Raw genomic sequence first — 16,765 nt, 5'->3', positions numbered from 1 at the left:
GGCAACCTGAACAAAAATACGGATCGATGATGTGATCTCTGATTGATGATCAATGTCACACTAACTACAAAGTATGGCGTAAGCGCCATACTTGTAATCGTTTAATTGACCGAGAGCGTAGCGAAGGTGTCCGATTAATATAAGGGAAAAAATGCTTTTCGAATGTCTGGATGTTCTCCTCTACTGCAGGTATTCTAAACCGATTCTAGTGAAATTTTGTGAGCAGGTCCGATGATTAAATAGATTTTTTTTTACAACTAATTTCAATTTTTTCATTTAACGCCCGATAATTGTTGACTACAAATTAAATATACCTATGTTGCAAGTATGAAGGGAACTTCTGTAACACAAACTCTCTTTTGGGATTATGGAAATTCTAATCGCTTTTACTCTTGGGTACAATAATACCTAATCTTACGACAAACGTCGCAAGAGAATAGATTTACAGTCGTTGTGCCCCAATTACGTGTGAGCTTAAGAAATCCTGCGACGGCCATTATTTTCCCCTTACAAAATGCGCTGTTCTTTAAACTCTTTAAAGGCACGATTCTGCGATTCGCGTTAAACTTTATTATGTTAATATAATTATAAAAGTTTGTTGAAGATCGGATATATTCAATTGATATTATATCAAAATGGGACACTCACATGTTGTATGTCCTCCTGAATTAATTGGTTTCCTTGTTGCAGCTCGCCGGACCCAGCGACGGACCCGACTCGTACATCAGACGTTACCGCCTGGAAAATGGCAATTCACTCGGAGAAAAAGATGAGGTAAGCAAGACCTTCAATTACTTAGGCTGTAGGCAACGTAAGGCCCTTTTTTCAACCCCTTGTTTCTTGAAAATGTACGCTTCAATTAATTTATCTTTTATGCCCTTTATTACAAATACACTAGTAAAAATAGTGCGTTTACGATTAGCTCTATAAGGCCCACTTGCACTACCCACTAGCTCGGGGTTATGCGGTTAAACCATTAACTCAGTATCAAATTTTACTGGTAACCATGGTAACTCCAGGTTTAATCGGATAACCCCGGGTTAGTGAAATGGTGCAAGTGGGCCTAAGCCTCTGAAGTTCGACAGGCAGCGATTATCGATTTTTATAACATGCGCGAATTTGCGCTCAAAAAAGTACTCGTTGAGAGTACCAGTTAGAGTTAAACCAAGAAAAGTCTGCAGCGATTTTGATAGCCCATGCAGTGTTATTTTAAACGTCAAACTTCTATGAAATTACGACGTATATATAAACGCACTGCGTGGGCTTCAAAATCGCTGCAGACTTTTCATGGTCTAGCTTATCAACGATTAACATGTGCACCCATTTTATTCAAACGGGATCTATTTACTTAAATACATCTAAAAGTAAATTTCTTGTGGTATGAAATACTCAATTAGGAGGCTATTAACTTTTTCGCCGCTAGTCAGACATGCCTAATTTATATACTTATGTAATTAATTATGTAGATAAATAATACACACGTGACATTTTCTTTGTGGAGCCTTGCGAATGCGGATGCTATTAATGTGCTATTATTCAACGCCTCGCGACTGCTTATATCACCACCACACATAAGTATCTATTTAGATTAAAAAGAAAGTTTAAATGAACACCCAATCGACAATGGGTAGGTATAGCTGGTCATGCAAATCTTGCCAGTACAAAAAGGCGCGAAATTCAAATTTTCTATGGGACGATATCCCTTCGCGCCTACATTTTTCAAATTTGCCGCCTTTTTCTACCGACAACATCTGCTTGACCAGCTATACTTTATCTCTTCATCGAACGGTTTTGAAATTTACGAAAGTGCAGAGTATTAAACATCCATTATTCAAGGAACATAGCTTGTGCTTCACTCTGTTTTTATGGACGCTACGACAGTGGCAAACAAACGTAGCCGATTTTTATTACTCGCTTTATCGCCTAAGACTAATATAAACGTGACTTTTGTTCTGAATCTTCAGTATGAAATGCATTTTATAAAAAGTTAATTTCTGTGAAAAATAGGTAGGTACAACAAAAGTTAACGACTCTGTTATGTAGGTGTATACACTCTAAAAAATTAAGACCAACTAAGAGCAGTTTTCTCTTAGTTGGCGTTAAGTTAATTACAACAATAACGATCTTATATAAATCAAAGAAAGCTGATTACTTAAAACAATAAGTGTATCTGTGATTGAACTAATAAAGTAGGTATGTTATTAATCCTAACAATTGTATACTTTGCATCTATTATTAACTTGTTGGCATAATTATGTAACGTAGGTTAATTCAATCCTTAACAATTTAATTAAAACAGATAAATATGTTAATAGTTATGAACATTTTAATAGTTTATTTGATTATTTTGTCTTTGTTGATTTACATAAGATTTGCTAGTTGAATCAACTAAACATATAATATTTAGAACAACGAAGATAAAACACTCAATCCCATTATGATCAAGTTATTGTATTGATTACGAAACTAATATTCCATTCTACTAAGAATTATTTGTTAAATCGATTTTCTTAATAATTAAATTAAATAATCGGTTAATCCGATCAATCAAGAGATAAGTAGGGGGATCGCGTGTACACCCGCTCTCCGCCCCGCCCGCGCCCCTCTCGTGGCGCGTGCGACCGAGCAGTCAGTCTCTGTAGCACGCAGTTGCGTTAAGCTCATTCAATTACTTATTCCTCTGGAAAAACCTGGTGTGTACAAAGTTGATTGCAGTTGTGGTAGTTCGTACAGTGGGCATACCAAACGCACTATTGCCTGCAGAATTAAAGACCACATCGCTGCGGTCAAGAACAACGACGCTCGCAAGTCAGCTATTGCTCAGTGTCACCTTGAGTCGGGTATAAGTCACTGGATCGAGCTGCATAGTCCCAAGGTCATTTCGACAGCACGCCACTATATACCAAGATTGGTAAGAGAAGCCTTAATTCACAAATAGAACAATTTTAATCGTGAAGATGGGTTTTTAAACTGTCAAATGTGTGGAATCTTGTGATTTGTTTGACTAAAAAACAACCAGTGACATCCGAATCAAACTCGCGTAGTGACACTGTGAGTGTAGTGTGCTTGGATAGACCAACAAGTGTGAACGTGATTGGACCAACGAGTGTTAACCCCTCGTATGCTTAGACACGGATCCGTGCGTGTGAATTTAAATGCAAAACGTTTACTTTCAAAATGATTAAATGAATAAATAACATCTTATTATAATATTTTTTTGTTTTATTCATTTACCCCCTTTTTATAAAACTCTGCGGGCTTGATTTAGTTTAATTATGTTTTATCCCTTTCTTTGTTGTTATATTTTATTCACTACTTATTCGTTTAAATTTTATAAATTTCCTTTGTGCTAGTTTTTATACGCGCCGTGCTGAATAAATGCTGGTCCTCGTACTCGCATTATACTCAAGGCATTAGTCTTAAATACTAAGTAGGTAATACAGATTACAGATTTATTTCAGATCTTTTTGAGGATCGGCCTAGGCCGATATGGCTTCACATTTCACAAGCACGCCTCCTCCCGTGTTTGTAAAGTTAAACCAGTCTAAGCCGATCGCCAAAAAGATCTAAAATAAATGTATAATGTATATTTTAGTATTTAAGACTAATTCCTTGAGAATAATAACGAGGACCACCAGCATTATTCAGCACGGCGCGTATAAAAACTAGAGATCTGAAAGAAATGTTTTAGTAAATGCGACAAAGTAAGTCATAGTACAATTGAACAAGATTGGTATTTGTACTAAACAAGCTTCATAGTTGAAATGATTAAACAATTAAGATTCAAATTGAACTATATTTTAGTTCAGGCTAATAAGATGCATAAGTCGATGTAATCATGTTCTTAGTTGAACTTATTTAGGTCAAATAGTTAATACAGTAATTTTTCATGTTAACATTGATTTACATCTTAGTTGAAATGATTAAACAATTAAGATTCAAATTGACCAATATCTTAGTTCAGGCTAATACGCCATAAGTCGGTGTAATCATGTTCTTAGTTGAACTTATTTGGTTCAAATAGTTAATACAGTAATTCTTCATGTTAACATTGATTTACATCTTAGTTAAACTAACTTGTTTGTTTTCATTATCAAGCCCTTAGTTGATCTTACTAGGATCAATTAGTTAGCATAATTATTTTTCGTGTAAATATTGAACAAGATCTTAATTGGTTCAGTTACCTAACAATAGTAATAGCAATCAGAATTACCTTGTTTGATGTGTTTAAGTTCTTGTTAGGCTCGTATGGAATCAAGATGCTTGATTACGGCCATCAAGATATTGATAGGGCCAACCAAATTTTTTTTAGAGTGTACCCACCTCTATACTCCTCCTTCTTTCCCCTGCCCTTATCCCACGTTATGTGGGGTCGGCACAACATGTTTTTCTCTTCCAGTCTCCTCTGTCTTTCGTGTCCTCAGCACTCACTCCTTTCTTTCTCATATCCTCTTTCACACAATCCATCCATCGTTTTTTGGGTCTACCATACCCTCTCCGTCCATCAACATTCATTCCTAACATTCTTTTGCCTATATGGCATTCATCCCTCCGCATTACATGTTCATACCACGCTAACCTAGTACTCCTCATTTTCTCCGTTACTGGGGCTACTTTCAAACTTCCTCTTATATACTCATTCTTAATCCGATCCTTTCTCGTCACTCCACACATCCATCTCAGCATTCTCATTTCCGCTGCATGCACTCTTCCCAACTAACATTAGGCGCTAAATTTAAGGGTTAGAAGAGATTTATATAAGCGCCTATTTACTCTTTAGGTGTCGTTAGTGCTCTAAAAATAGGAGTTATAGCCGGCTATAACCCCGTTTTAACCCCGGATTGGGCACAAATTTTATCACCATAAGATTTATAACAGTGCTACAGTAGGGTTAGCGGATAAAAAAAGAGACATAAGAGCGGTATAGTGGAGCTACAATAGTGTTAATTAATTCTTTAGGAGCTAGATGGGTTGCATATAGGTGACTACAAACTGTTGTAGTAGAAGAGCGCTAAAGTAGTGTTGTAATAGCGTTGATTAAGTACTTAGGATTTAAAAGGGTGCCAAATAAGCGAATACTAACTATTTGAGTAGTAGTGTAGGGCCATATAGATGATTTTTTCAGCTTTAGATGGTATATTAGCATTTAAAGTCAATGTGTGTAACACTCAAGAAGGTAATTACTGGAGTCAGTTATGTAACGCTGCCATACATGACCCAAAAAAATTTTATTAAGCTATGAGCTTCATCACATCTGATATTTGAGTAATTCTAAGCATTTCTAGCGTGAAGTGGGGGGGAGGGTGGGGTACAAAGACGGCCGCCATCCGTCATCTTTAAAAAAAATCTACTCTGATCCTGGTGGGTACTAGGGCAAGTTTGGTATCATTTTCGTATAAACCAAAGACGTAGAATTCATTGCTGATATTTGTTTTTTTCAATTTCATAGTAATTTTACAAGAAAAACGTAAAAAGGTGAAAAATTTGGTTGGAGATTTTTGCTACGCGGAGCCGAAACTACAAAAGATAGAAAGTTGAAATTTGCACACTAGATTACATTTATAAAGTGTACAAGAGATAAGAAGCGATTTTGAGAAATTCAACCCCTAAGGGGGTTAAAAAGGGGATGAAAGTTTGTATGGGGTTCAAGTTTTATTTTAAGCTAGGAATTTGAAACTTCGTAAAACGATATATTATTAAAATACAAGAAAACTAATTTCAGCGTTTTTGAAAATTCATCCCCTAAGGTGGTGAAAAAGGAGTTGAAAGTTTGTATGGATATCAAAAAAATTTTCGAACGCGGGACTTGAATCTTTGTATTTGGGGATATTATTAAAAGACAGGAAAAGTAATTTCAGCGTTTTGTAAAATTCATCCCCTAACAGGGTTAAAAAGGGGTTGAAAGTTTGAATCCATTACAAATCCGAGTAGACACACATTTCTTATTGGCTCCCAGGCTTGAAATGCTTAGAATTACTCAAGGAACATATGTGATGAAGCTCATAGCTTAATAAAAAAATTTTGGGTCAACTTTATAACTGCTTCCGCTAAATTGCACATTTTTTCCTTAGCCCTATCTGCTTTGGTTGCAGATGTTTCCATTTTGTATTATTATTCGTAAGCTTGCTCTATGACAGCTTGAAGTGAAATGTAATGGCGGATAATTAAAAGCAAATAATTATTTTAGTTCACTGATGCAGGAGTTATCTGCGGATTTATGATGGCGAAATTAATTACACTGTCAAAAACTATATGTATTACTAACAAAATTTTAAAGGGCCTCTGATCCTTTGCATATTTATCTGAATATAATATTTTTTTATTTGTGGTCCACCGTATTTAATTTTCGAAAAATTACTCAATATACGTGAAGTCCGGTTTTAAATATAACAATACTAACATTAGGTCAATATTGAGTAAAAGTATCGATTTTTATGGAGTATTTACGTTCTAATGAATAGTTTTTGATTTGCTTATTGATTCATCGGTCATCTAAACATGGCGCTATAGGCTTAGGTTCTAAGTAATACTCTAATAACAGTATAAGATGTACTAAGGTATTGAATAACGCTCGTCTGCGACTACATGATCGATAATGGTGACTCATATTTTCTCTTTTCGACTGTAAGTGATACAAGAGAGTTAAGTAGCGATTATGATACACGGAGTTATAAAAGACTTTTTATCGCCTGTTTAGAACCTTAAGTGAAAATTGCAGCTGCTTATTACTCATATAGATATTAAGGTGGTAGAATTCACTTTGAGCTATAACACTAGCGGCTTAAGATGCATTATAGCGGCCAAAACGGCTACTGTGGATCTTAAAGCTATACATGGACCTCTTAAAGACCTTGATGTCACCAGAGCCTGTAAGCTTAGAATATGTAGCTATTCTACAGCCGTTCTATGTCTTTAGGTGATAAAATAAGTGCTAAGTGTCGCTTAATTGTTTGTTGGGTTCTTTCATCCGCTACTTTCGTCGCCCAGCATTCTGATCCATACATTACAACAGGTCTCACGATCGTTCTGTATATTTTCCCCTTAAGTTTAAGGGGCATTCGTGGATCGCAAGTTGTTCCAGAGACCTGTCGCCATTTCATCCATCCCGCATTTATTCTATTTTTCACGTCTCGGTCGATGTTTCCGTCACTTTGGATCAGTGACCCAAGGTACCGGAAGTCAGAGCAGACTGGTAGGAATACACCATCTAAGGCAATATGGGATAAGCTGGATGGACCACCGAAATCGCAGAACATGTGCTCCGTTTTGGTTCTGCTAATTTTGAGTCCCACGCTTTCCAGCTTTTCTTGCCATTTTCCCAGCCTGCTCTGGACCTCAAGTGCATTTTCCCCACCCACCTCTATACCCACCTCTATACGGGGTGACCAAAATATAAGTGCATTCTAGTTGCTAGTAAGGTTTAGCAATTATACTGAGCAACTTTTACTATCGAAACTGGACCAACCACGAAATCACGAAAAAAGAAATTTGGCTGTTTCATACATTTGGGCTGGACAATTTTCTATGTAAGGGTAAATTTATTTTACGCGATTTTGGGGTTGATTCTATACTAAAAGTTGCTGGAAAAAAGATCCCTTCTGTAAGGGTGCAGCGTAAAAAATAGCTTTAGGTTCCATTAACTTAGCGATGTCTACAGGAAAGACGCGAGCGAGTTAAGCATACCATAAAATATGCATGACCCGTCTACTACTTAACTCTGGCGTCCTAGTATAGTTTTCTAGTAGAAAGTGCGCGAAGTTTTTCTCCGAGAAATAGTAAGTAGCTTTAACTTTGGGATTGAAGTACCTACTTAACCACCCCTTAACCGTACCGTATTTAACTAGAATATCCTCTTAGCAACCGCCTGATTTAGGTAGACATATGGACGCACATAAAGCCAAATAAAAGTTCCGTATATACCTACGTTAAGTAAACAAATGACGCCCGAAGTTCCGCCGGAGGAAATAAACATAATCTCGAGGATTTGATCAAATCACGAGTGAGGCACTAAATTGAACGTTATTGGGTCACGATTACCCGACATTCATTCTGCTGGAAGTTTTCAAAACAATTTACGTTCAGCCTTTATCGCTTTAGACGGTTTGTACTTAGCGTGTTAGTGATGTCAGTGTTATCGTGTTTAGTAAACCACTGGCACGAGTATGCGTTGGTACAAAGTTGTACACCTGGAATTTAGGAGCAAAAGTAAAAGCAGAATTACATATATCAGCATCGAGCCGCATTTTGTCTATGAGAAATCGCTCGTTATTAGTATGATGATGTCTTAAACAGTGTGCTAGATATAACTTGTAAAGTTGTAACCTCGATCTGCCACACTTGTATCTCGCAAGACCTATATAAGCCATATCTCGAAAACCTAACCTTGTCTACTTCTTTGAAATACTGTGAAATTTTTGGAACATTTTTGCACCAAAACTTTCGTAAATAACATATTTTAAGTACAAGTTTAAAATTATAAAATTTTGGTTTCGCCATCTTAATCGAGTGAAAATTAGTTCAGATGCCTGCAATTTTCAAAAGATAGTGTTATGTTGCGCCCTAACTGGCGTCATAACGTTATATGACATATAATATTGTGTGATATGGACAACACGATAGTATAAATACTTAGTATAGTCGTATAGTGTAATATTGTTATCCTTGTCACACAATTTTATATAACTGCCAGTGTAAGAGTACCATTACACGTTGTATAAATAAAACTTGATGACTGAGCTATGTATGTCCATCCAATTACTAGTTCTGATTGAGAGTGGGTAGCCTTATATAATGCCGTTTGCTTTTATTAGATGCTATATAAGCAAGTAATATTGTTTTAGAGATCCTGGAGTTTTAATAGGTATTCTCAGAATAGTACCTAAACATTTTTTTTTATAAATAGATAAATATCATAGGACATTCTTATACAGATTGACTAAGTCCTACAGTAAGCTCAAGAAGGCTTGTGTTGTGGGTACTCAGACAACGACATATATAATATACAAATACTTAAATACATAGAAAACACCCATGACTCAGAAACAAATATCTGTAACATCATACAAATAAATGCCCTTACTGGGATTCGAACCCAGGACCACTGGCTTCGCAGGCAGGGTCACTACCCACTAAGCCAGACCGGTCGTCTTCTTGCGTATGGCCACAACATTTCACCGACTTCTTTAACTAAACGCAAATAGTGACGCAAATAAGTATGATTAAAATATACAGCGTGTCTTGTTCATACGAAACGAGACGTAGGTTTCAGTGCTACGAAAGGATTTATAATTTTTTTTAGCCTTAACTACAGAGTGCAATTAATCAAGTGGCTGTATTGCGTTGGTAACTACATAGTCACCTCATCCCTATCACTTGTTCAGTTGTGACGGCGCAACGTTTAGAATGAAAACAAACTAATGAATGATAATGATATTAATAATGTTACTTTACTGGTATTCCATAATGGCGGGTTCACCTCCAAATAAACACTTCAGAGGATTTCTGGGATAAAAACTCTAGTTAACCTATCATATTTTTTTTATTAAACTTTACCTGACTTTACACATAAGTTGACAGTATAACACCACATCACTTATGTGGTATTTACACGTTTAAAGTTAGAAAAATATTAATATAACATATAGGACAAAAGAAAGCTTAGGTAATCCAGGCTATAAACTATCTGTGCCCTGAATTTCATCCATATTCGGAACATTAAATTCAATATTAATGTAAATTGGGTCCAGAGGTCGGCTAACGGCGCTTTTTAAAATAATTGAAGTGATTTAGCATTTTTTTCAATAAACCTACCGTCTTAACTTAGTCTGTTTGGTCAGCAGATTAAGCTTGATAGCTCCAGCAAGGCTTCAAAAGGCAATTTAATAAGAGCCGAATCTGCAAAAGGGACGTTGAAGTAAATATTTATCATCTTGATTTTAAGTAGCAGCTCGTTGAGTTTGGCAAGAAATATTTAAAGGGCCGGATTAGAACTTTAAGATACGTCAGTAAATAGATCTAGAAACGATGTGGATTAGATATGTCAGTGTCAAATGTCTCTATGAATCTAATCCATGTCGTTTCTAGATCTATTAATTAGTAAAGTTCGAATCGGGCAGTAAGTACTTAAATGCTATAAATATGTCCATTATCCACATTTTTAAACTGAGGGCCTACCGCGAACCACGTTCGACGTGTTGGCTCACTTTCACACTTACGCACAATTGCACAAGTGCGACAAAGAGGCAACACGTCGAACGTGGTTCGCGGTAGGCCCTCAGATCACGACACTTTTAAACTATCTTTTTAAAGGAATTCTATTGTTTTCAGCTCTTTGGGCCTCACAACACCCCGGTTCTGGAAAACCCGGAGTTTCAAACTCGGTGGTACTTCAAGTACTTCCTGGGAAAAAGTGAGTATTTCAATCATCGTTCATCAATTAATAACCGTATGTTTACATTTAATCAAAATCGATATTGTTTGTCTTTATAGAAGCAAAGCTTCGTTTGAGCCCGGAACTACTTATGATATCTAACTTTTAGATTAATTCGGCCACATGAGTCTTTGGGCCCGATTCGGATTATGAAATAGACATCTATTAGACATCTTTTAGACATCACCAAGATACGATAACGATATGTTTAAGATCTAACCTGTCAAATTTGACATTTGCGCGATTCTGGAGATACTCTTGAACGATTTCCACAGGATATGACTTAGAGATCTAATTCACATCTAATAGATATCTTACTCTATTTAACGTAAAAGTGACATTGGTTGCCCGAATTGCGCTGCAAAAGAGAACTAGTTGATATCTAAACTATAATCGTATAGAATGGATCTAGTACGTGTCGTCTCTTGTGAATATCTTGAAGTTCGAATACGGCAGTTTTCACATAGCTTGGGTACGGTGATAACTACCATCTGAATGAAATTTTCCTTAATAAATACGGGTACGTACTCATGTTATGTGAAAATATTATGCAGTCGCACATATAGACAAGTTTAATTCAGTTTGACAGTAGATACTAGATGACAATCATGGTTAAAATATTGCATATAATATTTTCCAAGTTCGTGAAACGTACCTAGAGTTAGATCAAGAAAAGTCTGCGGAAATTTTCGTAGCCCACGCAATGCAAGTGTTATTTTAAATGTCAAACTTCTATGAAATTATGACGTTTAAATACTTCTACTGCGTGGGCTATCAAAATCGCTGCATACTTTTCTTGATCTAACTCTACGTTTATTGCTGACACTTCTGTTTTATTGATTATTCTATTGTTAAAAAGCTATAAAAACGTATATTTAATTTAAAGTACTCCTCATCGATTTCGATGTAAATGTCGTACCGGACTTGAGGCTCAATACAGTTCAGTTCATTTCGGTCTCATAACATTATTTTCTAAGAAATTTCCAAGTGGTTTTTGTTCTCTTAAGGAAATACTCGATCCTAATTTGAAAAACAAAATATTTCTCTACAAGTGCCCTTGGGGCAAAACAGTATGGAAACCTACGCCCTCCGCAGCGATGTTGGCTTGATCCATGTGACCTTTATTTTAACTTTATAATGCGAAAATGTATTTAACGACGTCGTTACAATGTTTATGTGAACGATGATACACATTTTGAACGCGTCAAACGTATGGAAAAATCCATTTTACACGTTTAAATTAGAACTTCCGTATATGATGATATAATATTTAACTTAAATAAATCAAAAAATTCAGTTCAATTTCAAAACTTTTATAAGGTTATTGAAATAGGTATTCAAATCGAGTATATAGAGGTATACTCCTCGGTTTATTCCTCCACTTAACCCTGTCGTTTGTATTAAAGTGAATTTTCTTCAATTTAGACAAATTACAAGCACTTCTGAATGTCAAAAATTATTACCGATTCTAACCCTATATCCCCGATAAGATACCAGCTCAAGAAACTTAGCGGAACGCATTATTATTATTCTTTTTCAAATATATATAGCCAATGTTACAATCGCTATCGCTTCGACAACGAAAAGCATTATGTCTCTCTATCACTCTTTCATATTCGCTACGGAGCGTCAAGCGATTGGCATCTTGGCTACGCGGCCTGACTCGATTCTGCAAACACATATGAATTTAATTAAATGGGATCTTTGTCAATACCATCAACAGAAGAATAAAAGATACTGCGAATAAATTTAATTACAACAGAAACAAAATATAAAAGGTTTTTTTTTGCGTCACGAGCCCTTCCACTTGAAAGAACTCAAAGGCGACTTTCGGCTTCAAAGGATTTTTCGACCAATTGGAATGAATGGGGGCTGTTCCGAAACACTTCCTCAATACAAGATGATGTCCCTAAGCTCTGTGATATCGCGTTTTCCGATGTAGGACAATGGATACAAATGTTCGCATAAATTATGTTGAGGTTTATGAAATTTTTAGGGTTCCGTAGCCAACATGGCTAAAACGAAAACCTAAGAATTTCATCATGTCCGTCTGACCGTTTGTCCGTATGTCACAGTTGCTAAGCGCGCGAGGTGTTCAAAATTACCTTGACACACTCTTATTCTCTTAACAATAAAGTCGCGTCTCGATCATTTTGAACACGTCACCCGCTTAGCTAATTCTGCTGCGGACAGCATCAATAAGATGCAATATGCTCAATATTGCAATATTGTTGAGAAACTTTTGGCAATGTTAACAAGTTTTCACAAAGTATATAATTTTGTATAAGAAGAAAAAAAACATAAAATTAAAAAAAAATAATCAAGAAAAATAACTTTTTAGGGGCGTATTATTCATTTTTTTTAATTGTCACTGCTCCTCTGCTCTCTGTATTCCAAATCAATATTGTTATTAGAAGTGGGTCAATATTGATTCGCAATTCGCAAGTTTACAAAATCATTTGATTACAGAGTGAGCTGGTGTAAAATTACTACATTTACACTATCAAATTATTAGGTACTTACTTTATGATTTTAGTCTGAAATCAGGTTGTTGGAAGCCCTAGCCTTCCTAGCGTTGAGGGGCTTTTTCATTAAAACTCCGATGTAGAAACAATTGTGTATTTCTTCAAAGATACAGCTTTTTCCTTAAGCGTACAAAATGTCTGCCGGCACCGTGCGTTCTTGACGAGGAAGAGGGCACAGATTATAAAGGGCAGTAAGTATCTGGGTACTGCCACAGATAAAGAAAAGTGCGGCGCTGGCACAGTGGCGCCACATCACCCCCCCAGGGAGGGGAAACTATTAAGGCTAATGCTAATTACATTAATAGTTTAAAGTTTAAAAATAAAATATTACACAGAATATTACTAGACATGGTTGTTACAGATACATGTGTTGTTATTGTAGGTCGACAGCATTAAAATATACAAGTATTTATCAACAGAAAGAGTAGTAATAATTTAGTATACAATATTAATTTTATGAAATTACAAATGGTTGTTAGAGTAATTTTACACAGTTTAAAAGAAAAGTACATTTAACATTGTAGATAAATGGTGAGCTAAAATAGGGAATGCCTATAAAAGTTTAAGAATACAGACAAATTACACTTAGTGGTACAAAGTAGGTACATCATAAGTTAAATAAGTATACTTTTGTTGAGTTACACTTTGTGAAATATAGTGACATGGAAAGCTAAGTTACAATAAATTAAAAGTACACTTCACAAGTGAAAAATTGCGCAGTAATTACTATAGTAGGAGCTTGTAGCCTTAAGGATTAATTTTGATAGAAAATATGTGAGAGTAGCAATTAAAGTAATAGTAATACCTAAGGGAATGAGATCACAGTAATTAGTTAATTACTATAAATTAAATTTATATTAAAAGAGGCGAATTAAATGTCATATGGTAGTTTGAAACGGACCCTTCTACCCGATCGTGTGGAATACTCTGTGGGAGGAGGCTCAGTTACCGGAGGAGGATCGGCTGGTGGCGGTGTAGCAACAGCCGGAGGCACGACAGGCGGCGGAGAGGTCGAAGCTAAGGGGTACTGGCTCGACGGAGCTGAGGAGGGGGCGGTCGGTACCTGCGGGGGCACAGTAGTGACGGCCGGGCTGGGTGGGCTCGTGGTGTCCTCCTCTGTCAGTACATAGGCGGGCTTAACTCTGTCGATGCTAACCTCTGTCCTCTTACCTTTGATGAGTAGTGTGACAGTTCTCTCCCTGAGTTGGAGTATGGGGTAAGGTCCGGTGTATGGTTGCTGAAGCGGGCGTCGTACGGAATCGTCCCGTAGAAAAGCGTGGGTTGCGGTCGGCAGGTCTTTAAATGTGAATAACCTGTCGCGGTTGTGGCGGGATGACGGGACAGGGCGGAATTGTGCCATTTTCGCCCGAAGTTGTTGGACGAAGTCTACTGGGTCTGTGTGAGACTCTGTTGTAGTAGGAGGGCACAACAGTTCGCCGGGGAGCCGCAATGGCTCACCGTATAGCATCTCCGCTGCTGACGAGGCTAAGTCACTTTTGATGGCGGAGCGCATCCCGAGGAGCACCAAGGGGAGGGCCTTGGTCCAGGTGTCGTGGTGGCACATTAGAGCAGCTTTGAGTTGACGGTGAGAGCGCTCTACCATACCGTTTGCTTGGGGATGGTAGCTGGTGGTCCGGTTCCTTGTGATGGAGTTCATTTCCATGAGGCGTTGGAAAAGGTTGGACTCGAACTGCCTACCTTGGTCGGTGGTGATCGTGGTTGGGACACCAAACCGAGCTATCCACCCCTGGGTGAATGTTTCTGCAACCTCTTCGGCGGTTATGGTACGCATTGGCCATACCTCGGGCCAGCGGGTAGCCCGGTCTATGGCAGTGAGACAGTAATTAAACCCGTTGCAATGTGGCAACGGTCCAATAATGTCTATGTGGACGTGCCTCAGCCTTTCAGATGGTGGAAACTGACCGAGAGGCGAGTGGGGCTTTTTCATTAAAACTCCGATGTAGAAACAATTGTGTATTTCTTCAAAGATACAGCTTTTTCCTTAAGCGTACAAAATGTCTGCCGGCACCGTGCGTTCTTGACGAGGAAGAGGGCACAGATTATAAAGGGCAGTAAGTATCTGGGTACTGCCACAGATAAAGAAAAGTGCGGCGCTGGCACAGTGGCGCCACAAGGTCATTCGCTCTAAAACATCCGTTACTTCCATTAAATTAAATGAATATTATGAGGCCTTTCTTTGGGTTATTTTCGGTAATTTTTTAGTTACCTACTTTATCAGGTCCACTAGGTTCAAAACCGACAAATTCAGAAATATATTTAAATAAGTACAAGTCTTAATTGCGATTTCACATATCTATAATTTAATAATTATATTTGGCCAAAATAAGAATACACTACGATACAAGCGCGAAAAATAAAGGAAGGAAAGTCGCAACGAGTGGCGATAATTTGAAACATTACCGAAGGGAGTGTTTAAAATCGACCCAAGTTGCGAATTACCTTTTCGCACGTGTATTGCACAACATTTTCATGGAAATATGTGGCCCTTTAAATTTTTCACATATGCACGTATTGTCCTTAATCCCACCCTAGGGCAGTAAAGTAGCACCATATGTGCTGTAAAATATTAAACGTTGACTCACATAATTTATAATTATACCGGGTGTGGCCTGTAATATGAGCAAAAAATTAAACTGTAGGCTGTACTCCTCATACAGACCAACATTTGTTCAGCGACTTTAAAAAATAACTTGAGGTTTGATTTTTAATACACTTTAAAGTTTATTCTAAGACGCAATGTATTGCGAATTTTGTTGTTTATGTAGTGACAAGCAACGTCAATCACAATGATATGGCGTGGCGATGGCGTCCATTGAAGATAACATTTGTTTTGTATGAAAAATAGGGAGTATAAATACTTCATAATCTTAAAAGTGTCACCGTTTGAGGAGTACAATCTATGTTTTAATTATTTGCTCGTGTTACATGCCACACCCGGTATATGTAACTTCCTCTCTAAGCTGTACCCCCGTCTGTCAGATGTCAGATGGGCCGGCAAATGGTTCACCGGGCCAACGCTTTGAGTAACAAATTACGCATCGTCATTTGTTTTTGACACTTCCTTTGTTACCGCCTACAAAGCTGTGTGCTTACGACAATAGATTTTGTTCCGCATTTTCCATTAATACAAAGCATTATTTGGATTAGGCACCCGTATCGTTTCAAATGAGCCCGAATTATATTTTGAGAATCTGCGTTTGGCATGGCCTTATTTACGTAACTTTACATTTTGTAACAAAAATGTACTTATATGAGGAAACGATATCGATAAATTATTGGTAGCCAATTTTGATTCTGACTACCAATTATTATACAAATAAATGCTAAAAGGTGGACCCAGTTGTACTCAATAATGTAAATGTTTTTAGTGCATCAGAACTACGTGGGGCTAGACTACGCCCGCGAGCCCTTCCTACTGAGCGTCGTCCAGGAGAGCTCAGCCGGACTCATGCGGGCCATACTCTTCAACAAAAATGTAAGTACCACCAGCACACCACACCAAAACCACAGATTATATAATAGTTTGGTACAATATTTGACCAAGAGTCCGTCTGAGATAACTTTGCACCGATTTGAAAAGAAAATTTAACATTAATTATGACATTAACACATTTTGTCTACAAATGCCACGCACAGTTATTCTTACCCGGGTCTGCTTAATTATGCAAGGTCAATTTTAAGTCATAAACCAAAGCCCTTTTTCCGCAATCACACTACGCGGTTGCCTGGCAACCTCATAGGTAAATTTGTTTTCAGTGACCTTATTTGGTAAATGACTAATGTAATGAAG

At 37.3% G+C, this 16,765-nt stretch overlaps 1 protein-coding gene across 3 annotated transcripts in view; it reads left to right on the top strand.

The window, feature by feature from the left end:
• LOC134678625 (GTPase-activating Rap/Ran-GAP domain-like protein 3) overlaps positions 1-16,765 on the top strand; it is a 133,037-nt gene that overhangs the window by 75,615 nt on the left and 40,657 nt on the right. For all 3 annotated transcript variants that reach the window (XM_063537263.1, XM_063537264.1, XM_063537262.1), the window contains 3 exons: positions 691-774; positions 10,327-10,408; positions 16,344-16,450. In XM_063537263.1, the coding sequence (XP_063393333.1) occupies positions 691-774; positions 10,327-10,408; positions 16,344-16,450 (273 nt within the window). The remainder of the gene's footprint in view (positions 1-690; positions 775-10,326; positions 10,409-16,343; positions 16,451-16,765) is intronic.

This window comes from Cydia fagiglandana, chromosome Z (assembly GCF_963556715.1).
Source record: "Cydia fagiglandana chromosome Z, ilCydFagi1.1, whole genome shotgun sequence".
Classification (NCBI taxonomy): Eukaryota; Metazoa; Arthropoda; class Insecta; order Lepidoptera; family Tortricidae; genus Cydia; species Cydia fagiglandana.
The sequence above is the reverse complement of the archived record's forward strand: the minus strand, read 5'-3'. Positions and strand labels throughout refer to the sequence as shown.